Genomic DNA, 24090 nt, shown 5'->3' on the forward strand with positions numbered 1-24090 from the left:
CGTATGGGCGTTGACAAATGAGGTGGTCAGGAAGTGTTGTATTTGTCCGCATGCTTTCTCTGGAAGTGCCTCTGCAAATTGTAGTCTTTAAAAACTGCCACGTTAGCTTTACATACAGCTCCAGAAAAAATTAAGAGACCACTGCACCTTTTTCTTTCCTTTCCAAAAAAGTTGAAAGGAAAGGTTTGAGTGAGGAACAGACACTGCGCCAAATACCCCTGTTTCGTAGTCCAAGTTATCTTGACACCTTTACGAATGTTGCCAATTCCAGGCCAGTCGTAAGAACTAGTCTTTAATTACTCAACACTCCAAAGCTGGTTTATGTTGCAACTTTTCACAAAGAGGAACCGCAAATAAACTATCAACAGTCAAGAACAGTTCGAATCCTGACTGGCAACAGCTCCAGCATGGGACATTCTTCTACTCTTCCCTACTTTTAAGGAAATCCCACCCCTGGGCATTAGGACATATCGTGACACACAAACGTCACCATTGTCACAACCCCACCCCCTGCTGTGAGGTATTAACATATCAATGGAGGACAGATTGTGACTGGCAATGATTCCAGACCTTGACTGAGTGTCCACCAGTAAAAACATTGGGATATTTTGTGACTTTTACCCCATAAACCCCCCACCCCACTTTTCAACGCGTTGTTTTTCCTACACCGCCCCCCATGTTTATTCAGCCACAGCGTATACCAGTAAAATGCTTTTATTTTTTGAAGTGCAAAAAATACAGTATTTCACAATGAATGTGTACAAAGAAACAGATGTACAATTGTCAAAGTAGTGCAAACAAGTTAAACAAGAAAACTCTTGTATGTACCCTCACAGCACTGCAGCAACATAATGTTCTTTAAAGTATACAAACAATTTAACAGGGTTACAAGAAAATATGTTACGTATATTAATTCAAAGCAAATAAATATAACAGCAATGTAATTAAAGATAGATAAGTTTAAAGTGGAAATGCTTGCTTGCTGGTTCCTACACAGCAAAAAAAGAATTGAAAGTTCTCAAAAGGACACTGGAAAACAAAAGTTTGGAATAATGTACAGATTTTGAGGAGATACAATAAAAAATAAATTGTCAATGTGAATAAAACCTTTACGCAATACTAACCTCACAGCAATGCACCAATAGAAAGGCTAAAAACAAATAGCAAAATATATGGACAACAAACTAAACTAAAAACTATATAAAGTAGTGTCTGGTAGCAGCAATTGAGACTTGTGTGTGTGTGTGATAATCAGTCCAGTTCAAGTGACCATCGCCAGTCAGTTAATTTGATCAGGAAACCAAAAATCCAGTATCCACACCAGACATCATGTCCTCAGTTGCCTGGTAAACCACAGCTTCTCTTCTCTTTAAATGTTCTGAGCAATCAGGTGTCCAGGGTAGGGCTGTGGTGGTTGTTTTGGTAACCGCCTCTTCTCCCCATAAGGGCGGTTGACTCTCCCATCATTCATCAGCTGATTTGATCAGGTACTTCCAAACTCAGCAGAGCGCCAGTTAGGAGAGAAAACCAAAAATCCACCGGGGTCAGTCTTCCATATCAGACATCATGTCCTCAGTTGTCCCGGAAACTGAAACTTCTTTTCAGCCAAGAGTTCTTTCCAGCCGTCTAGCCAAAGCCTGTGAATGTACAGTAGACAATAAATTGACAATGTAAACATACTACTGCAAACAGTGATTTACAAATACAAATAATTTTGTCACAGTTCTAGCAAAATCTTAGTAACAAAACTCTGAGTGTCCGTATTTTATGTTGGCAAGTGTTATTAATGAGTAGAAATATTACAAATATCAAATTAGTTTATACTATGCAAATTTTTTAATACAAACTATAAAGTCATTCCAAGTGTGCACAATTCTTTTACAAATAAAAAACTTTTGTCACTGTTTTACCTTCATATAAAAAGGGATATACACCCATTTTAGATGTGGTCCTATTTTATTTATTTTGAAGATAAATTAGTCATTTCCAATCAAATATAAAACAAACATTCTCAAAACATGTTTTTTCTTAATACACATTTATAAACAAACTTGTCGCGTGTGCGCTGTTTGATGTTCCTCCTTGCTGCTTTGTCCAGGTTGTCCAACGAACAATGTTTCTCCCTTTGTGTCCAGTATCGGCTTGCAGATGCATCTGAGAAGTCATGTGTGGTGTTTGAGCAATAATAATATGCTTTATAATCCTTAATTCAATATTAATATTAGAGTTTGCAGTCAGGCTTTTTCTTACCTTCAAAGTCAGTCCAGCTCCATTCTTCATCAATTCATCAATACTAATCTGATTTACCACTAATCCCAGCACACCATTGTTGAGTCGACTGTTATACCTGAGATATGAAAGACAAAACATTCCTTTTCCAGTACAATATTGGAGCCCTCTATCACAGAGGATGTACATATTCAACCAATGCCGTAATGCAATTAATGGGAAAATCTTTTTGCCATGCCCTTTCTATGCTTAACAAGTTATTAATCAAGTTAAACTCAATAACAAGGTGTAAACCAATTCATATAACTAGGTACAGTGTTTATTGTAAGGTTATTCCCGCCAAGCTATTCCTCCCCAAAGCCCACAATCCAGACAACCTAAAACTAATCTTGTTTAATACATTTGCATGATGAATGTTCCATTTCACGCAGCCACCACACACTTCTTGGTTTATTTCTTTCGCCAATTTTAACGTTTTTAAAGTAATATAAATTTGCATTCACCTTTCATGCGGCTTGTACTTTTCATCCTCGCCCAGCAGTATTGTGTTGGTCCCAGACCACACGCTATGAAAATGGGGTAAATCCTGGCAATTTGCAAATGAAAAAAATTCTAATAACATTACAAACTTCACAAATCTAACTTAGTAGTAGGTACGGTAGTTAAATGTGCAACTTACAGATAATATATTTCGTCTTGCCTGTAGAGAAACTGGCCAATGCAGCAGTGTGCACAAAGTACAAAGAAATGTGTGGACACAAGTTAAGACAAAAGCAGAGAGCAAATCAATAGAGACTCAAAAGAGTGAGAGTAACCAACTGACCAGTGTTTCATTTGCAATTACTTCTGATATTTTTTGCCTTTCCCATAAAAAGATGTTGCTCATGTCAAATGAAGACAGAGAGGATCTGCATAGGGGTTATCACATTATTATATCCACTGGGAAAACAAACTTTTGGACACCTGTAGATCGACCAGTACGTTGGAGAAGACCAAAGGTCAACTCTTGCACACAGTCTACATAACTTGCAATTATAATTTAATAACAACGTTTCTGTACCAACTTTAGTTTGCCTGCTGAGTGTACCAAGATTTTGAAATCTTGGTACCGAAATGTTATTAAATTCTTATTGCATGTTATTCAGTCTGGGTGCGGGAGATATTTTGTTTACATTATTATATCCAAACAAGGATCTTGCCATTGATGTCCTTACACAGCTCTCTGGTCTTGGCCATTGTGGAGAGCTTAGAGTCTGTTTGATTGAGTGTGTGGACAGGTGTCTTTTATACAGGTAACGAGTTCAAACAGGTGCAGTTAATACAGGTAATTAGTGGAGAACAGTAGGGTTTCGTAAAAAAAAACAGGTCTGTGAGAGCCGGAATTCTTACTGGTTGGTAGGTGATCAAATACTTATGTCATGCAATAAAATGCTAATTAATTATTAAAAATCATACAATGTGATTTTCTATATTTTTGTTTTATATTACGTCACTCACAGTTGAAGTGTACCTATGATAAAAATGACAAGTAGGAAAATCGGCAAAATCGGCAGTGTATCAAATACTTGTACTCCCCACTGTAGGTTTGGCGCAAAAATAACACTGCACATTACCCAAAGAACCCCATACCCACAATGAAGCATGGTGGTGGTAGCATCATGCTTTGGGGCTGTTTTTCTTCAGCTGTAACCAGGGCCTTAGTCAGGGTGAAGGGAATTATGAACAGTTCCAAATACCAGGCAATTTTGGCACAAAACCTTCAGGCGTCCGTTAAAAAGCTGAAGAGGAAGTTCACCTTTCATCACGACAACAACCCAAAGCACACATCCAAATCCACAAAAGCATGGCTTCACCAAAACAATATTAACATTTTGGAATGGTCCAGCCAGAGCCATTTTATTTTTCCCCCTCAAAGATTTCAGTTTGTTTTTCATTTGAATTGTTCACGTTATAGGTCACATTAAAGGTGAAAAAAGTTCTGACTCATTCTTTTACATCACAAGAAGCTGACATTTTAACAGGGGTGTGTAGACTTTTTATATCCACTGTATGTGTGTGCACTAAGTGTGTGTGCATTTCAATGCCTGAACATGGCAACAAATGAGGGCACAACTGCTAATGACATATGCAGTCAAAATGTTTTAGTACCAGAGAGTTATTCCAAGATCAATAAGTAATGCATGTTACATGCACCAGCACAACAGAATGAAGTACATGGTGCAGGAAGCCTAAAACATAGTGTCCTCATATGTAGACACAGGGTCTCAGGAGGTTAAAGTTTTGGATGTATCGCGAGCTCGATAGAATGACTCAACGAGACGGATTTGGCCCTGGTGCCTTATCTTGCCCAGGGCTGTGCTAAACAGTACGTACACCACATACATGACTATCACCTGTAGCATGCCGTATGCTATTTGAAACTCTGCCCTTAACTATTGATTAGAATTTGTGGCCGTCAGGGAGACTCTATCAAAATGCGGGAGACTCCCAGAACTTCCAGGAGAGATGGGATGTCTGTGATACAGATAAATCAAAGGTAAAAGTGAACATTAATTAATGCTATACAGACAATCACTATGAACACATTTTAACATTAAAAACTACTTGCATTCTTCACTGATTACTATGACAGACCTCTGAAAATATTATACATTAGGCTGGACAACATTTACAACCCAACCTTTTTTATTAATCCCAATTCTCTAAACACTAACTCAGTCCTGTGGTAAATCCTTTGTACATTTGTTTTTGGCCTTGAGGTTCGGTGATTCTGGAGACAGAATACAGCACTCTTCTACTTGGTCAAATAGCCCTTACACAGCCTGGAGGTCTGTCCTGTTGAAAACAAATGATAGCACAGACCAGATGGCATGGTGTATTGTTGCCAATTGCTGTGTTAGCCATGCTGGAGGAGTGTGCCTTGAATTTTACATAAATAATAAACAGTGTCACCAGAAAAGCACCCCAACACCATCACACCTCCTCCATGCTTCACGGTGGGGACTACACATGCAGATATTATCCAGTCACAGATTTCCACCAGTCTAATATTAATTTCCCATGGAACTAACTTCTTGTTCTACTGTTGGTCTTTTCTTGAGGCAGTCCTAAGGAGATCCAGTTTCATCCTAGCGCTAGATGGTTTTCCCGAATGCACTTGAAACATTTTCCAGATTGACTGACCTTAATAATGTCCTAATGTTATGATGGGCTGTCTTTTCTCTTTTCTTATTTAAGCTGTTCTTGCCTTAATATATACTGCTACAGTACAAACATAATTATAGTCACACACACCCTACCTTACTATCTCTATGCCCAGCCTAACACATTCATTAAGAAGGAAAGAAATGTCACAAATTAACTTTTAACAAGGAACAACTGTTATCAGAATGCATTCCAGACAACTACATCTTGAAGCTGGTTGAGAGAATGCAAAGGGTGTGCTACAATGTCGAGCTTTGAAGAATCAAGAATATGAAATGTATTTTGATCTGTTTAACAGTTTTTTGTTTAAACACAATTCCATATGTATTATTTCACTGTTTTGATGTCTTTCATTCAAATAATTCAATAATTCCATTCAAAAAGTGAAACTTGTATAATGTATACATTCATTCCACACAGACTGATATATTTCGAGTGTTTATTTCTTTTAATTGTGATGATTATAACTGACAACTAATGAAAATCCCAAATTCAGTATCTCAGAAAATTTGAATATTACTTAAGACCAATACAAAAAAAGGATTTTTAGAAATGTAGGCCAACTGAAAAGTATGAACATGAAAAGTATGATCATGTAAAGCACTCAATACTTAGTTGGGGCTCCTTTTGCCTGGCATGGAGTCGATCAGTCTGTGGCACTGCTCAGGTGTTATGAGAGCCCAGGTTGCTCTGATAGTGGCCTTCAGCTCTTCTGCAGTGTTGGGCCTGGCGTATCGCATCTTCCTCTTCACAATACCCCATAGATTTTCTATAGGGTTAAGGTCAGGAGAGTTTGCAGGCCAATTAAGAACAGGGATACCATGGTCCTTAAACCAGGTACTGGTAGCTTTGGCACTGTGTGCAGGTGCCAAGTCCTGTTGGAAAATGAAATCTGCATCTCCATAAAGTTGGTCAGCAGCAGGAAGCATGAAGTGCTCTAAAACTTCCTGGTAGATGGCTGCGTTGACCTTGGACCTCCGAAAACACAGTGGACCAACACCAGCAGATGACATGGCACCCCAAACCATCACTGACTATGGAAACTTTACACCGGACTTAAAGCAACGTGGATTCTGTGCCTCTCCTCTCTTTCTCCAGACTCTGGGACCTTGATTTCCAAAGGAAATGCAAAATTTACTTTCATCAGAGAACATAATTTTGGACCACTCAGTCCAGTAGCAGTCTAGTCCTTTTTGTCTTTAGCCCAGGCAAGACGCTTCTGACGCTGTGTCTTGTTCCAGAGTGGCTTGACACAAGGAATGCGATAGCTGAAACCCATGTCTTGCATACGTCTGTGCGTGGTGGTTCTTGAAGCACTGACTCCAGCTGCAGTCCACTCTTTGTGAATCTCCCCCACATTTCTGAACGGGTTTTGTTTCACAATCCTCTCCAGGGTGTGGCTATCCCTATTGCTTGTACACTTTTTTCTACCACATCTTTTCCTTCCCTTCACCTCTCTATTAATGTGCTTGGACACAGAGCTCTGTGAAAAGCCAGCCTCTTTAGCAATGACCTTTTGTCTTGCTTTCCTTGTGCAAGGTGTCAATGGTCGTCTTTTGGACAGCTGTCAAGTCTTCCCCATGATTGTGTAGCCTACATAACTAGACTGAGAGACAATTTAAAGGCCTTAGTAGGTGTTTTGAGTTAATTAGCTGATTAGAGTGTGGCATCAGGTGTCTTCAATATTGAACCTATTCACAATATTCAAATTTTATGAGATACTGAATTTGTGGTTGTCATTAGTTGTCAGTTATAATCATCAAAATTAAAAGAAATAAACACTTGAAGTATATCAATCTATGTGGAATGAATATATACACTATACAAGTTTCACTTTTTGAATGGAATTACTGAAATAAATCAACTTTTTCATGATATTCAAAATGTTATGACCAGCACCTGTATATACACACAAATATCTAAATTATCTAATTGTGATTTCTTTGTACTTCTTACCAAAGTTAGTTGAATACAATATCAACTTAACACTGTGTAGAAGATTCTAAAAAAGAAATAAAATATAAAAGCACTCATTCCTGGAATTGCAGTATTTCTTCAGAATATGACAGATTAATAAACATCTGAAATCAACAATCTTAAAATTACCAGATTTATAAATTATTCCCTACACCCAAAGTGTAGCACTGACTATGCTGATAACTTGTAAAAAAAAATTAAATAATAATGTCCTTAAAATGTATTATGATATATGGTTCTTTAACCTGCCAATCTTAAGGATCAATCCACTAAGTTGCTCCAAAAAAGGATAAAAACATTTTTTCGTTGTAATCTGAAGTCTTCAGTGGTATGAATGAAGCTGGGGTGGAGCCTGGAGTCACATGTACAGTATATAAAGGGCTTCTGTAGGGAATCCTTTTCCCTCTCTGCATTCAGGTGGGCATTGCCCTATAGTTTCTGTTATGGAAAGGTCCTTAATCAAGTCAGACTCTCACTGTGTGCTTGTGTGCAAACAAGTGACCACACACAACACACAGACATACATTCTAACACAAAGGAAGGCAAATGTCAGAAAACTTTCTCCCTTTCTCTGAAACACCTAATTTCACCCAGTACATTCCCCGTTAGTTTTTCTGCTTCCAAAATAATAATGAAAGAAAAGAAATAATGAAAAACAGAAAATATCCTCACCCCATTCCTTATTGCCTCTAACTGCTGAGCTAAATCTCTGCTCTGCAATTATTATTAGAGCTGTCGTTTTGGCTGTGGATAATAGGATCCTAAAATAGGGATAATAAAATCCCAAAAGACTGAGTGAAGTAGGTGAAAGAGAGAAGGAGAGGAGAGATGAAAAATACAGTTTTATTTCTATGTGGAATCACTAGATTGGTGTTTTTCCAATCCTGTATTCCCCTATAACTAAAATACCTAATTCAAATAATCAGATGATTGAATGATTAGGTGAAACTATTAGAATGGAGAAACTCTGATGAGTTTACCATACTGCTTGCCTGGAGGTGACAGTTATTAGTCAAATGTTTCCATTATTTTATGATGTGCTAAAAGTTCAATGTGAAGGTTATGACTCTTCAACCCATTATTTTTAAAGCATATACTCTGATCACACTATTCTGACCTAATGTTTTCTCTTCTCCTCACAGACTTGCCAAAAAATCCTGGTTTGGTAATTTCATCAACCTGGAGAAAGAGGAGCAGATCTTCATTGTAATCAAAGACAAGCCCTTGAGCTCCATCAAGGCTGACATCGTCCATGCCTTTCTCTCGGTACAAAGCCCGCTCTCTCTCCTTTTATTCAGTTATCCTTTTTGCTCTCCATCTTTCATTCCTCCTCCCTCTCCTTACTCATGGTTTGCCCTCTTAACTCTTTGAACTCTCCTTGTCTCCTCAAAACCCCTCAGAGGAGACAGTCAGAAGGGAGGAATCTCTGGCTTTCTCATCTTATGGGTGTTTGAGAAGGAGACGAAGACACAAAGGATTAAGCAATACATAAATATGTTTCTTTCCTTCTCCTTTCCACACTTCTGTATTCTTTTCCATTTCATGTCCTTCCTTCCTTCAGTCATATATTCACCACCTTTTCATACTGCTCTTTTGCTGTCATGCCTCTTTCCTTCCAGCTCCTGTTTTGCTATTAAGCTTCTTTCCTTCGCCCTACAGTGGCCTACCTCTCCCACCTTTTTTATTTGCTCTCACTCCCCCTGTCCTTCTCTTCGCCCCTTTTCTTTTCATTCCTGCCACCTCCTTTGTAGAGAATCCATTACACATATTATTTGCATATGTAGCAGTTGTGTACAGTGATCACCTAATGCTTGCTATCCGTCTAAAAGAGGCTTACTATTACAAGGCAGACACTAAAATTGATTGGTTTAGCCTAGCGTGTGTATGTTTGTGTGTGATTTATCTAGCTATTCAGTAAACTGCTTTTTTTGATAGCTCTGCTATTTTCCTTCTAATTGACACTGTAATTGTCAGTATCCCGATTGTCAATGTTTTCCTCTGTGCAGTGCCTTGTTTTTGACCCACATCCTATGGGCCATGGTGAAAAGTGGTCCACTGTGTAGGGAATGGGGCGTTATTTATTATATTGTCCAGGTCAACACAGACCACTAATCATTAGCATATAGATGCTTTGCCTTGAATGCCGTGAATCGACCAGGTGTGTTGGGGTGTGAGAGAGTGCATGTGTGTGAAAACAGGAAGGATTGAAGTCAATATCTCTGTGCTTCACTGCAGTGCCAAAGCTAGTGAGTGAGTAGTAAAAGCCAGTTTTCAGATCTACACATTTTACATTATCCTCACAGTATTGCAAATGGAAACTTTGCCCCATTGTTAGTCAATTGCCAAAAAATATACATATTCATAAAAGGTAGATATTTTCTCCCCTAGTGTATTCTTAGTAGATTGGCACCTGAATACCTAGGATTATACTCCTCAGTACTCAGTAGATTTAATAGAATGTCAAACTCGCCACAGTGCTTTAGTGAAACGTGACAATTTGTGAAATTAATTTATTGGGATGGAGCTGAGTGTTGGCAGGGTTGAGATTACCTGAGATCCACAGCCCATATTGCATCCCATTCCCTGTATAGTGCATTATATTTGGCTTGAACCCAATGTCAAAAGAAAGACAAGTGAACTATGTTGGACACAGAAGTTACGCATGTCACTGTGAGGTTGTGCGGTAATCTGGTTTACTCTATGCTTGGTTGCATCAGGGTCTTTTTAATTACATTTTATTCAACCTGTCATTTATATAAGTATATATGTAACTATGTGGCAGAAAGCTAAGAAGTCACTCTTGACTTGTTATCATTTAACTTACTTGTGGCTTGCAAGTCTTTGGGATGATTTAAATCACATACTCCTCGCATTCTCTATACTCCTTCTCAAAACCCTTTGGATAAGAAGTTCCGTCCATATGATCTTCCCATGTTTTGAAATGGAGACCCAGAAAGGTAGGAGGAGTATGTAATTGAGTGTCTGAGTCTGCCACTTTCTGCTGCTTCCTCACTACTGTCTGTCTGTTTCTCTCTCTCTGTCACCTTTCCTATCTCTTTCTTTCTTACCTCTTGATTCTGAACATCATCTTCATGACTGTACAGTGAATTATTATAATTGTTTTGCCAGATTCCTAGTCTAAGCCACAGTGTGATCAGCCAGACCAGTTTCCGGGCAGAGTACAAGTCCACAGCAGGCCCCACTGTGTTCCAGAAGCCGGTCAAGTTCCAGGTGGACATCACCTACACAGAGAGCACTGCGGCCACAAAGGAGAACGGCATCTACTCGGTCACCTTCACCCTGCTCTCAGGTAACAAACGCACCAGAGGTGGGACCAAGTCATTGTTTTCAAATCACAAGTCACATTTGGCTGCAACAATAAGACTTCTGATGTTGATGTTACCTTCAAAATAAACGTCTGCAGAGTGTCTATAATTTAATTTTTATTGTGTAGGCTACATTTTCAAAGGTAAAAACTATGTGGGCGGAATTATGAGAAAAAACTGTGTAATACATCCAACCACACTATATTTTCCATCCCCCCACTGTAATGTAAAAGAGATACTTTTTGTGGAAAAACGCTTTAGTAGAAATCTCTCTTCATTGGCCAATAGCCCACGGCACTTAGCGTTGGTACCCAAATGGTACCCAGGCGCTAATCACCCCTCACCCGAATGCATGACGTCTATGGATCAATCCCCAATATTCCCAGATAAATTAATATTGTACTTGGATGAATTTGAATGAACTTACAAATGAAATACAAGATTTCCATGACCATTCAACAATTTCATTTGGCTACTATTGAAACATAATACAAACGATAGAGGCTCCTTGCAAATTCAACATATGTATCATACTTCACTGTTTTTCAATAGGATATTCATCGTTCTTGTGTAGGCTAATTCATCAAATGTAAATCTAAATAATTATTCACTAAACAAAGTACCAGACATTCTTTAGTACCAGGGCAGTTGGGCAGTTGTACTAGCATAGCTACAGCATACACATTTTTTACAGGCAACAGCCAAACTACCTCATTGCAAACATAAAGTGTCTTGATTAACCTCCTAAAGTTTAGGGAACTCGCAAAATTAGATTAATTTTTATTCCAAAAAGTGGTGGTCAGCCAAACCCTAAATCACAACTTTTATGCTTTATCTTTGTTCTATCATCAACAATGGGGGCTGACTTTAGGTCTCTACCCTCACTTCAGTTGGTTTCAAAATCTTAAACTTTATATCACTGATGAAAGACAGAGAAGACTGAAGATAAGAACTGAAGGACATTTGATGAGAATCTAGGGTCATTCCTAACAATCAATAGTTTTCCTAAAGTGACTGGTATTTTGATCTCGTATGTATGTTCATTCCTCACAAGGTGGGCAGAGGACTACATATGATCACTACCCAAATATTGGTCATTGATACTTGTCTTTTTGTGAAGTTGCTTAATAGTCATAATTACAACAACTATCCTGATATGTTTAATAGTGCCATATTCCTTTTCAAAGGTAGAAACTGTCACTAGTACATTCATTGGAGTTGAGTGTTGTGTTATGTTCAGGATAAGTTGGGTTGTTGCTATGATGTTGATGCATGAATCATGATATGGACAAGGGGGGACTTTGATTATTTAAAGGGTTTATTGGGAATTAATTTCATTAATATGTCATGTTAGATCTGTTTCTGTTGGACACTGGTTAGACTGATAGTAGCCTGGGACTTGATGTGTATGGTAAAGATTGATCATGATGGTCAGTACGATTGCAGTACCATACAGTGCTATGTGTCAGGGCAAGTTGTCCATTGCATCTTATTTTCATTTCATTTAAGGAATAATAAAGCCTCAGAGGCCAGATACTCCTTTTTATTATTTTTCTTTATTGTTTTTTTAACACAAGTGTTTGGACCTTTTCAGTTCATTAGGAATTGGATTGTACTTATATTTTGTTAGTTTAATCAACATGTAATGATTAGTTATCACATGTTTGAAGGGGGGACTGATAGGAAATGGGAATGAGAAACTTAACAAAACACAGATGTGCTGACTAACTCTGAAAGAAGGACCATAGTCAGGACGTGTTGCCTGTTACTGATGGGCCCCACACATCCTGTCCATACATTCTGTCCATACCTCCTGTTAGGAGTTGCCCATGTGACTGACATAGGCTATATGGATAGGTCCATTGACCACAGGTTGGAACATACCAAACAAGGGTCTGTTGTAAGATAAACCTTTCTTATTGGAGGGTATTGGAATGTGTAATGGTTGGTTATGACCACTGGCCACCTCCTATGTTTTCTGGCATAAATACAGTGTTGCCTCTGTAATTATGGGAGAGAGAAAGGAGAAATGGAAGGACAACATCATAAACTCATGCTGAATAAAGATGGCTCTCCCCTGACTTCTGGTTACATTTATTTTGTTCATGGATCAAACTTGAACAGAATCTAACAATATACAACTTCCTCGGAATCCATCTTGTTTAGCCGGAAAATGTTATTTTTCTTTCTGTCCATTTCGAGTCCAGGCATCGTTGTTAATGATCCTTTTCGTTCTTGATGGTATCCTATTCGCGCCATGCTATTTAAATATAACGAGTCATGCCAGAGGCTGCACTCCTCTTCCCATCGTATTTGTACAACTGGATGGCATTATATTTTACTTGTACAAGTCACTGTATAATCGCCTAAAGCAATTCACATTGTCAACAAAATACAGTTTAGCGCTAATCTCCAATTTTATCCACCCCTAGAGATTTTTGCACATTACACAATGTAATTCGTGGCCCAGTCAGGGAGTAACTAGGTCTTCTCTCCAATTTATCCACCCCTAGAGATATTGTACACGATTGCAATTCGTGGCCTAGTCAGGGAGTAACCAGGTCTCCTATCACTACCTGCGCTCTTGAATTACTCTATTTGTTTGTTAAATGGTGTGGATTTCAGACTCACCAACCATTCAGCTGTTCGTAAGAAACAGGAACAAAGACAGACTCCGTTGCAGGTGCCAGCTTCGTCTCAGGACAACAAAAAACTGTTTTTTTGGTCAAATCTAAATCTCCAACCATCCGGGTCACTGTACCAAACTGTTAGAAATTGGCGGTTTCGTATAGTGGTCAAATAATGTAGAACCCGTATCAAATCGAGGGAGAAGCTCGCTCAAGTTTATTGGAAAATTGTAGCACAGATGTCATTCGGTGAACATTCCATTATCTTCTCACTGTAATGTTGGTTACAAACTGATATATACATTGAAGGCTTTTCAGAGAGATAATCTAAACAGAGAGGTTTCTGTTGTTCTCATTATCTAGGCACATTCACTTCCAATGAAATGTACATTCATATTGTAGTTGTTAATGCTCAGATTCTACAGTGACTAACAATAAGAAACGTCTGACATCTGTGATTGCCAACAAGGGTCTTTCCACCAAGTACTGAGTCGTGTTTTGCAGAGGGGTCGAATACTAATTTCACTCATTAAAATGCAAATCAATTTGTAACATTTTTGCCATGCGTTTTTCTTTTTTTTTTCTTTTTATTCTGTCTCTCACTGTTCAAATAAACCTACCATTAAAATTATAGACTGATCATTTCCTTGTCAGTGGGCAAACAAAATCAGCAGGGGATCAAATACGTTTTTCCCTCACTGTACCTCGGGAATCTCATGGCTGTTATCCCTGCATTTCAGTTGCACATGCCACCTTGCACCTTCAATTTGCACATTCATACATCCCACTTATACATTGTTCTTAATTGTCCATCCATCCATCATCTTCCGCTTATCCGGGCCGGGTTGCGGGGGCAGCAGTCTAAGCAGGGATGCCCAGACTTCCCTCTCCCTAGACACTTCCTCTAGCTCTTCCGGGGGGACACTGAGGCGTTCCCAGGCCAGCCGGGAGACATAGTCCCTCCAGCGTGTCCTAGGTCTTCCCCGGGGTATCCTCCCGGTGGGACGGGGCCGGAACACTTTCCCAGGAAGGCGTCCAGGAGGCATCCGGAACAGATGCCCAAGCCACCTCAGCTGACCCCTCTTGATGTGGAGGAGCAGTGGCTCTACTCTGAGCTCCTCCCGGGTGACCGAGCTTCTCACCCTATCTCTGAGGGATCGCCCGGCCACCCTGCGGAGAAAGCTCATTTTCGACCGCCTGTATCCGGGATCTTGTCCTTTCGGTCAGGCCCCAAAGCTCATGACCATAGGTGAGAGTAAGAACGTAGATTGACCGGTAAATCGAGAACTTCGCCTTGCGGCTCAGCTCTTTCTTCACCATGACAGACCGATACATTGACCGCATTACTACAGAAGCTGCACTGATCCGTCTGTCAATCTCCCGTTCCATCCTTCCCTTACTCGTGAACAAGACCCCTAGATACTTAAACTCCTCCACTTGAGGCAAGAACTCTCCACCAACCTGAAGTGGGCAAGCCACCCTTTTCCGACTGAGGACCATGGCCTTGGATTTGGAGGTACTGATTCTCATCCCAACCGCTTCACACTCGGCTGCAAACCGTCCCAGTGCATGCTGAAGGTCCTGGTTTGAAGGGGCCAACATGACAACATCATCCGCAAAGAGCAGAGACGGAATCGTGTGAACCATCCGGCCCCTGGCTGCGCCTAGAAATTCTGTCAATAAAAATTACGAACAGAACCAGCGACAAAGGGCAGCCGTGTCGAAGGGCTGAGAAGTGTGATCCCCCTGTAGTTGGAACACACCCTCCGGTCCCCCTTCTTAAAAAGAGGGACCACCACCCTGGTCTGCCATCCCAGAGGCACTGTCCCCGACCACCACGCGATGCTGCAGAGGTGTGTCAACCAAGACAGCCCCACAACATCCAGATACTTGAGGTACTCAGGGCGGATCTCATCCACGCCCAGTGCCTTGCCACGAGGAGTTTCTTGACCACCTCTGTGACTTCAGCCCGGGTGATGGACGAGTCCACCTCTGAGCCCTCAGCCTCTGCTTCCTCAATGGAAGACGTGACGGCGGGATTGAGGAGATCCTCAAAGTACTCCTTCCGCCGCCCGACGACATCCCCAGTTGAGGTCAACAGCTGCCCACCTCCACTGTAAACAGCGTTGGTAGGGCACTGTTTCCCTCTCCTGAGGCGCCGGACGGTTTGCCAGAATCTCTTCGAGGTCAGCCGATAGTCCTTCTCCATGGCCTCACCGAACTCCTCCCAGGCCCGAGTTTTTGCCTCCACAACCACCCGGGCTGCAGTCCGCTTGGCCTGCCGGTACCCGTCGGCTGCCTCAGGAGTCCCACAAGCCAACCTAGGACTCCTTCTTAAGCATGACGGCATCCCTTATTTCCGGTGTCCACCACCAGGTTCGGGGATTGCCGCCTCGACAGGCACCGGAGACCTTACAGCCACAGCCACAGCTCCGAGCGACTGCTTCGACAATGGAGGTGGAGAACATGGTCCACTCGGACTCAATATCTCCAGCCTCCCTCTGGATCCAGTCGAAGCTCTACCAGAGGTGGGAGTTAAAGATCTCTCTGACAGGAGACTCGGCCAGACGTTCCCAGCAGACCCTTACAGTACGCTTGGGTCTGCCGAGGCTGTCCAGCTTCCTCCCCCGCCATCGGATCCAACTCACCACCAGGTGGTGATCATTTGACAGCTCCGACCCTCTCTTTACCCAGGTGTCCAAGGCATACGGTCGCAGGTCAGATGAAACGACAACAAAGTCGATCATTGACCTATGGCCTAGGGTGTCCTGGTGCCACGTGCACTGATGGACACCCTTATGCTTGAACATGGTGTTGGTTATGGACAAACTGTGACTAGCACAGAAGTCCAATAACTGAACACCACTCGGGTTCAGATCAGGGGGGGCGTTCCTCCCAATCACGGCCCTCCAGGTGTCACTGTCGTTGCCCACGTGGGCGTTGAAGTCCCCCAGTAGAATGATGGAGTCCCCAGTCGGAGCACTTTCCAGCACCCCTCCCAGAGACTCCAAGAAGGCCGGGCACTCTGCACTGCCGTTCGGCCCATAGGCACAAACAACAGTGAGAGACCTATCCCCGACCAGTAGGCGCAGGGAAACGACCCTCTCGTTCACCAGGGTAAACTCCAACACATGGCGGCATAGCTGGGGGGCTATAAGCAAACCCACACCAGCCCGCCGCCTCTCACCATGGGCAACTCCAGAGTGGTGAAGAGTCCATCCTCTCTCAAGGAGTGTGGTTCCAGAGCCCAAGCCGTGCGTAGAGGTGATCCCGACTATCTCTAGTCGGAACCTCTCAACCTCACGCACAATCTCAGGCTCCTTCCCCGCCAGCAAGGTGACATTCCACGTCCCTAGAACTAGTTTCCGTGTCCAGGGATTGGGTTGTCGAGGCCCCCGCCTTCAACTGCCGCCCAATCCTCTACGCACCGACCCCTTATGGTCCCTCCTGCAGGTGGTGAACCCACGGGAAGGCGGCCACACGTCGCTCCTTCTGGCTGTGCCCGGCCGGACCCCGTGGGGAAAGGCCTGCCCACCAGGCGCTCGCCTGGCTCCAGGGTGTGGCCCCGGCTGCGCCATACCGGGCGACGTCACGGTCCTCAAAATGTTTTCCATCAAAAAGGGTTTTTGAACCGCTCTTAGTCTGACCCGTCACCCAGGACCTGTTTGCCTTGGGAGACCCTACCAGGGGCATATAGCCACAGACAACATAGCTCCTAGTGTCACTTGGGTACTCAAACCCCTCCACCACATTAAGGTGGCAGTTCATGGAGGAGGTTCTTAATTTACTTGTAAATTTTTTGCACTTTTGGTTAGATGCTAACGGCATTTCTATATACTGTATTTGTACTTGTTCAATAACAATAAAGTTACATCTAATCTAATGAATAGCAATGAAATAGCAATATTGTCAATGGATAAATGGGCGACAACCCCCTGATCAACCTAGACACACCTATGCATGTGATTGAAGTATAATGATGAAGAATGATGATGAGGGTAGTAATTGTATATAATCTGAACTCTGTGAACAAGTCAGACACAATTTACAGCGTTTAGTTCACAATGGCAAAACTAACCCGCCGATTCAACGCCCTGACAGCATTGAAGATGCTGCAAGATTTAGATGATGGAGGATCAGAAACAGACCTCGAAATTGATGTCTTGGATGCCGGGTCTTCATCTGATTCCAGATCAGATGATCTGCCACTTCCAATGCCTGAGCCTCCTCACTAAAAAAGTAACCAAACAATAGCGACCCCAAACAATTTGTGTAGAAAAGAACAATGAGAGCACACAAGGAAGATTCAGGTCCAACAACCCAAGCCAGAGGACACATTGGCAGCGCCCTTGACAGTTTTCTTTGTTTGTGTGACGACAATCATCAAATTAACTTTCTATATTTTCAAAGTATTTTTCTTTATTCATGTTCATCCTTTTATTCTGCTAATCGAATTTACAAATAAAATGAATTGAATAATATATTTAAATGTTTTTACTTGAACAGTAGGCTGTGAAGGGCAGTTATAGGCTGTAGTAATGAGTATCTGGTGTTCGTAATTATGGGAAATCCGGGGTGTTGTGATGAGGAACTTGTGTGCGTAATCGTGGAGAATACAGGGTGTTCCGTGAATGCGGCGTTAGAAGTCGGAGGCTGGTGTGATCAAGGGAGGCACAATGACAGTGTAGGCTGCTGTAAATCATTCTTTCCTTTATTTATCAAATGTATTATGTTTATAATGCAACCGTGCTTTAGGCCTATGTACGGCTATTCATGCTGATATCCTTTGATCGTGGTAAGCTGGTCGATGATGTCTGTTATTTTACCTTGTACATCATCAAAATAAGATCAAAATGAAAAACTAATTTCTGATAGATTTATTTTTGAAGAGTTGTGTAATTTTAAATCTATACATTTGTAGGGCCTAATAAACAAATGCAAATACTACAGCCTGTGTTCTTGGAAATAATCGTTCTATGTATACTTGTTTTAGTTGTTTTCTTTCGTATGATAAGACCTTCAAATACAAACTCATTCTTTACATTTAATGATTTTTTAAAATTCATTAACCTTTTAAAACAAACAAATTCTGTAATTCATAATTTTTTTGACTATTCTATATAGTTTGATGACGACCTAGTTGATAAACTGATGCTTTGGCTGGATGGTGATGCTGCAGAGGAGAATGTGTGTGCTATTGGGGCTGGTTTGTATGCTAAAGACGAGGAACAGCGTTCGGCTATGACTGATACTGTTCGTCTGAAAGGCTTGGAAGTTCTAGTGTTAAGTTTAGGGTTATGTATTAATGTTAGGGTTAGGTATTAAGAAAAAACTAACAAAAATTGTAAACAAACAGCATGTGTAACAAAAACAGGAAATCAAACGACTGTAAATTTGACCATCACACCATCCCTGTCCACAATCCACTGGCAAATCAACTCTGTAATAGACTACTCTCCAGTTCATACACAGATGTTTCCAGGATACACATCTAATATATTGTGATCTGATTGAACATACAAAGGCAGACATTCCACAACTTAATCACTGACAAACATACTGCTCCTAGGTAACATATGTACTCATAGGTGAGCACTCTTCGCCACTTCACTGTCATGTATGACCAACCTCAACCCATGCCAATCACAGCAGTGTTCATAGGTGCAGATAAATTAAGAGTATGTCTCTGTTTAAGTGTGTAAGAATGCATGTGGTGCATATGCATATGTGTGAGTGTTTTTTGTGTGTTTATGTTATCTAGTTACACAAGAATAATTTGACCCTGAAGAATTAGGGTTAAAGTTTGAATTATTGTTAGTGGTATGGTTTTGGGTTAAGTTTCTGTTTAGGGCAAATGCTAGGTTTTTGGAGTTTAGGGGTTAAGGAAAATGGGATTTGGAATTGAAAACATTCAATACTTTTTTATGTTCCCACAATAATAGAGATTAATTGAATGTGTGAGAGTAAGTATGCCTTGGTGTTTGTGTATGTGTGTGAGTTTGGGTTTCGGTTGATTATATTCCAGTGCTGTCTGCAGATACTGGTTCCACTAGTCTTGACTTGGTCCCCTGCCCCAAGACGTGTGTGTGCTAAAATGCTGGCTCAGTGGGATGCAATTCTGCACAGAGCAAAGGTGTGTGCGCTCCATGGAGGACCTAAGGGCCAGACTGAATGGAGACACTTTTCTCCATGCTAATCCTGGCCCATTTGGATCCTGCTGCTTTTTTGACGTCCATTTTGTTACAGGAGACCGCACACAGTCACACTATATTTTCCCTCCACTGCATCCCTCATCTACCTATCGATCTCCCCCTCCAATCCTCCCTCTCCTTGCCAGTTCTTTTTTTCCTTTTAATTCCTTTCACCTTCTATCCTACTTTGTTGATGTCTATTCATGTCTTTCTCTTCACTTCTCCCACCTTTTTTACATTTCATTTTGCAGTCTTATCCTAAACTTACTGCAGCCATCTTAAGCTCTCAAGCTAGGTGGAACAACCAAGCTTATGGTATATTTTACTCAATGTAATGATCAGCATTACTAGGAAAAAGAAAAGGACAAAAGTAATTATTTATATGCCTTAGCTTACAAAAGAGGATAGTGGATGGATTGGATTTACCTTCCAGTCAGCCACTTCCTTCCATTCTTCAGTCATGACTTTTAAGGCCTAGGTGTCTAGTCAGCCTGGAAGAAGTACATTTGAGTTGATAAATCCCTAGGTTGAACCCGACCGTATTGTCAATGTCAATTTCAACTTTATTTATAAAGCACATTTAAAACAACTGTCATTTACCAAAGTGCTGTACAGGGTAAAATCTAAGTATACAAAATATATGAAATTTACAGGTATAAAATGTACAAAGGTACACATAACAAGACATATAACAAATAGCAGCACAGACATTTCATGCCAACTCAGCTAGGATTAAAAGCCAGAGTAAAAAGTGGTGCCTTTAGCAATGACTTAAAAGTGTATATAGTCTGGGTGTTTTGATTATGCAGTGGTAGGCTATTCCAGAGGATGGGATCACCCACCGCGAATGTTCAATCCCCTCTTGTTTTTAGCCTGGCTTTTGGGACAGCTAAAAGTAACTGGTTAGCTGACCTCAATTACACGTTGATAAAACTAGCAAAATAAAAGTACAATCCAATTCTTAATGAAGTGAAAAGGTCCAAACACTTTTGTTAAAAAAATAAATAAATAAAAGGAATATGTGACCTATAAGTCCTTATTTTTCCTTAAATAATATGAAAAGTAAATCAGACACAATGGACACATAGCACAACTATATCCCTCCCCCACCTCAGATTTTAAGGGTTGAGGGAGCATAGACATTTACTTCAAACAAGCTACTATCAGTTTAACTATGTCTGGCAGAAACAGACCCAACGTGACATCTAAATTAAAACATTTCCCCAAGAAACCTGTTGGACAATCAAACAATCCTCCTAGTCCTTATCATGATTCATGCATCAACATCATCAAAATGACATATCCTGAATGTGAAACAACACTCAACTCCAATGAGTGTGCTAGTGACAGTTTCTATCTAGTGAAGGAATTGCTATTCAAACAAATACAGTGGGGAGAACAAGTGTTTGATATACTGCCAATTTCGCAGGTTTTCCCATTTACAAAGTATGTAGAAGTCTGTAATTTATATCATAGATACTCTTCAACTGTGAGTGACGGAATCTAAAACAAAAATCAAGAAAATAACATTGTATGATTTTTAAGTAATTCATTTGCATTTTATTGCATGACATAAGTATTTGATACATCAGAAAAGCAGAACTTAATATTTGGTACAAAAACCTTCGTTTGCAATTACAGAGATCATACGTTTCCTGCAGTGCTTGACCAGGTTTGCACACACTGCAGCAGGGATTTTGGCCCCCTCCTCCATACAGATCTTCTCCAGATCGTTCAGGGTTCGGTGCTGTCGCTGGGCAATACAGATTTTCAGCTCCCTCCAAAGATTTTCTATTGGGTTCAGGTCTGGAGACTGGCTAGGCCATCCCAGGACCTTGAGATGCTTCTTACGGAGCCACTCCTTAGTTGCCCTGGCTGTGTGTTTCGGGTCGTTGTCATGCTGGAAGACCCAGCCACGACCCATCTTCAATGCTCTTACTGAGGGAAGGAGGTTGTTGGCCAAGATCTCGCGATACATGGCCCCATCCATCCATCCTCCCCTCAATACGGTGCAGTCGTACTGTCCCCTTTGCAGAAAAGCATCCCCAAAGAATGATGTTTCCACCTCCATACCTCACGGTTGGGATGGTGTTCTTGGGGTTGTACTCATCCTTCTTCTTCCTCCAAACACGGTGGAGTTTAGACCAAAAAGCTCAGTTTTTGTCTCATCAGACCACATGACCTTCTCCAATTCCTCCTCTGGATCATCCAGATGGTCATTGGCAAATTTCAGACGGGCCTGGACATGCGCTGGCTTGAGCAGGGGGACCTTGCGTGTGCTGCAGGATTTTCATCCATGACGGAGTAGTGTGTTACTAATGGTTTTCTTTGAGATTGTGGTCCCAGCTCTCTTCAGGTCATTGACCAGGTCCTGCCGTGTAGTTCTGGGCTGATCCCTCACCTTCCTCATGATCATTGATGTCCCACGAGATCTTGCATGGAGCCCCAGACCGAGGGAGATTGACCGTCATCTTGAACTTCTTCCATGTTCTAATAATTGCACCAACAGTTGTTGCCTTCTCACCAAGCTGCTTGCCTATTTTCCTGTAGCCCATCCCAAAATTGTAGACCAGCATTGTGCAGGTCTACAATTTTATCCCTGATGTCCTTACACAGCTCTCTGGTCTTCACCATTGTGCAGAGATTGGAGTCTATTTGATTGATTGTGTGGACAGGTGTCTTTTATACAGGTAACGAGTTTAAACAGGTGCAGTTAATACAGGTAATGAGTGGAGAACAGGAGGGCTTCTTAAAGGAAAAACTAACAGGTCTGTGAGAGCCTGTTAGTACAATGCAATGCAAATAAATTATAAAAAAATTATACAATGTGATTTTCTGGATTTTTGTTTTAGATTCCGTCTCTCACAGTTGAAGTGTACCTATGATAAAAATGACAGCCCTCTACATGCTTTGTAAGTAGGAAAACCTGCAAAATCGGCAGTGTATCAAATACTTGTTCTCCCCACTGTAGTTATCAATGATGAAGATTAAGCAGATTCACAAAAAAACAATTAACAATGATTAATGTTGGGATAGTGATCATACAGGGTCCTCTACTGGCCTTGTGTGGACTGAACATGAGATCTGGGTCACCATGAGTGAGCAGGCAAAACACATGTCTTTTATTTCTTATAGGATCCATATTCAACTGAAGGTTAATCTGAAGTGCACAATCATAAAACAAAGAAAAATATTTACTGACCCCTATTCAAAAGTCTGCATTCCCTGAGTTCTTAATACTGTGTATTGCCCGCTTTAGCATCCATGACAGCGTTCAGTCTATTGTAATATTAGAATTTTCACAAGGTTCCCCGTGCATTCAGAGCTCACATACCCCCTAAACATCAGTGAGCCACCAATATGCTTCACAGTGGGGATGGTATTCTGTTCGCTATAGGCCTTGTTGACCCCTCTCGAAACATTGAGCTTATGGTTGTGACCATGAAGCTGTGAGGCGTGTCCAGGTGCTGTCTGGCATATTGTAACTGGGCTTTTTTGTGGCATTGACACAGTAAAGGCTTCTTTCTGGCAACTCGACCATGCAGCTCTTTTTTTTGTTGAAGTATCGTCATATTGCGCTCCTTGAAACAACCACACCATCTTTTTCCAGAGCAGCCTATATTTCTCCTGAGGTTACCTGTGGGTTTTTCTTTGTATCCTGAACAATTCTTCTCACAGTTTTGGCTGAAATCTTTCTTGGTCTACCTGACCTTGGCTTGGTATCAATGGTTACTTTCATAAACCCAGTTCTATGAGTGGAGCATCGCCCATAGGGGCTTTGTTCCTATTGGTTCACCTGTGTGTGTCACCTTGTGTGTCTGTAACAAGGCCAAACATTGAAGGGTATGTAAACTTTTGCACAGGGCCATTTGAGTGATTTCTGTTATCATTATGATTTAAAAAGGAGCCAAACAACTATGTGATAATAAATGGCTTCATATTATCACTATCCTTAAATAAAATACTATTTTTCTTTGCATGATCAGTCATATTTTAAACATCAGTGCCATAATTTCACAATTTCTGCCAGGGTATGCAAAATTATGAGCACAACTGTATGTGACCTTTCCAGTCATCTGGCCCAAATGGTTCTCTGACCTGTGGTGTGTGTGAAGCCCATCAGGATTTGTTGGGTTCTTCTCTCATCTTGCTGTCCATAGTTTTTCTTTAATACAGTATGGGTGTGGATCCAAATGATCTGACCCTGGCCATGTGAGTGGTCAGGATGATTTAGAACAAATCTGTCCAGTGTGTTTATTGTGATCCTTCTTGAACCTGTTGCTGTACTTTCATTCAGTTGTCCGTTTTCAGTCTGTGTTGGGATTTTTGAAAAGAAAGGGGTTTGTGCCGTCCCGAACTGTTGAACATAACTTCAACACAATCAGATAATGTCCTTTAATCCAAGAGATTAAACAAGCTGGAATTCTTACTGGTTGGTAGGTGATCAAATACTTATGTCATGCAATAAAATGCAAATTAAATACAATGTGATTTTCTGGATTTTTGGATTTCCATCTCTCACAGTTGAAGTGTACC

At 41.1% G+C, this 24090-nt stretch overlaps 1 protein-coding gene across 5 annotated transcripts in view; it reads left to right on the top strand.

Annotated features, from left to right (window-relative positions):
- Positions 1–24090, top strand: part of LOC105008069 (serine/threonine-protein kinase BRSK2) — an 864007-nt gene that overhangs the window by 810195 nt on the left and 29722 nt on the right. For all 5 annotated transcript variants that reach the window (XM_029115106.2, XM_029115108.2, XM_034288278.1 and 2 more), the window contains 2 exons: positions 8553–8676; positions 10540–10720. In XM_029115106.2, the coding sequence (XP_028970939.2) occupies positions 8553–8676; positions 10540–10720 (305 nt within the window). The remainder of the gene's footprint in view (positions 1–8552; positions 8677–10539; positions 10721–24090) is intronic.

Source organism: Esox lucius, chromosome 19, assembly GCF_011004845.1.
Source record: "Esox lucius isolate fEsoLuc1 chromosome 19, fEsoLuc1.pri, whole genome shotgun sequence".
Taxonomy (NCBI): Eukaryota; Metazoa; Chordata; class Actinopteri; order Esociformes; family Esocidae; genus Esox; species Esox lucius.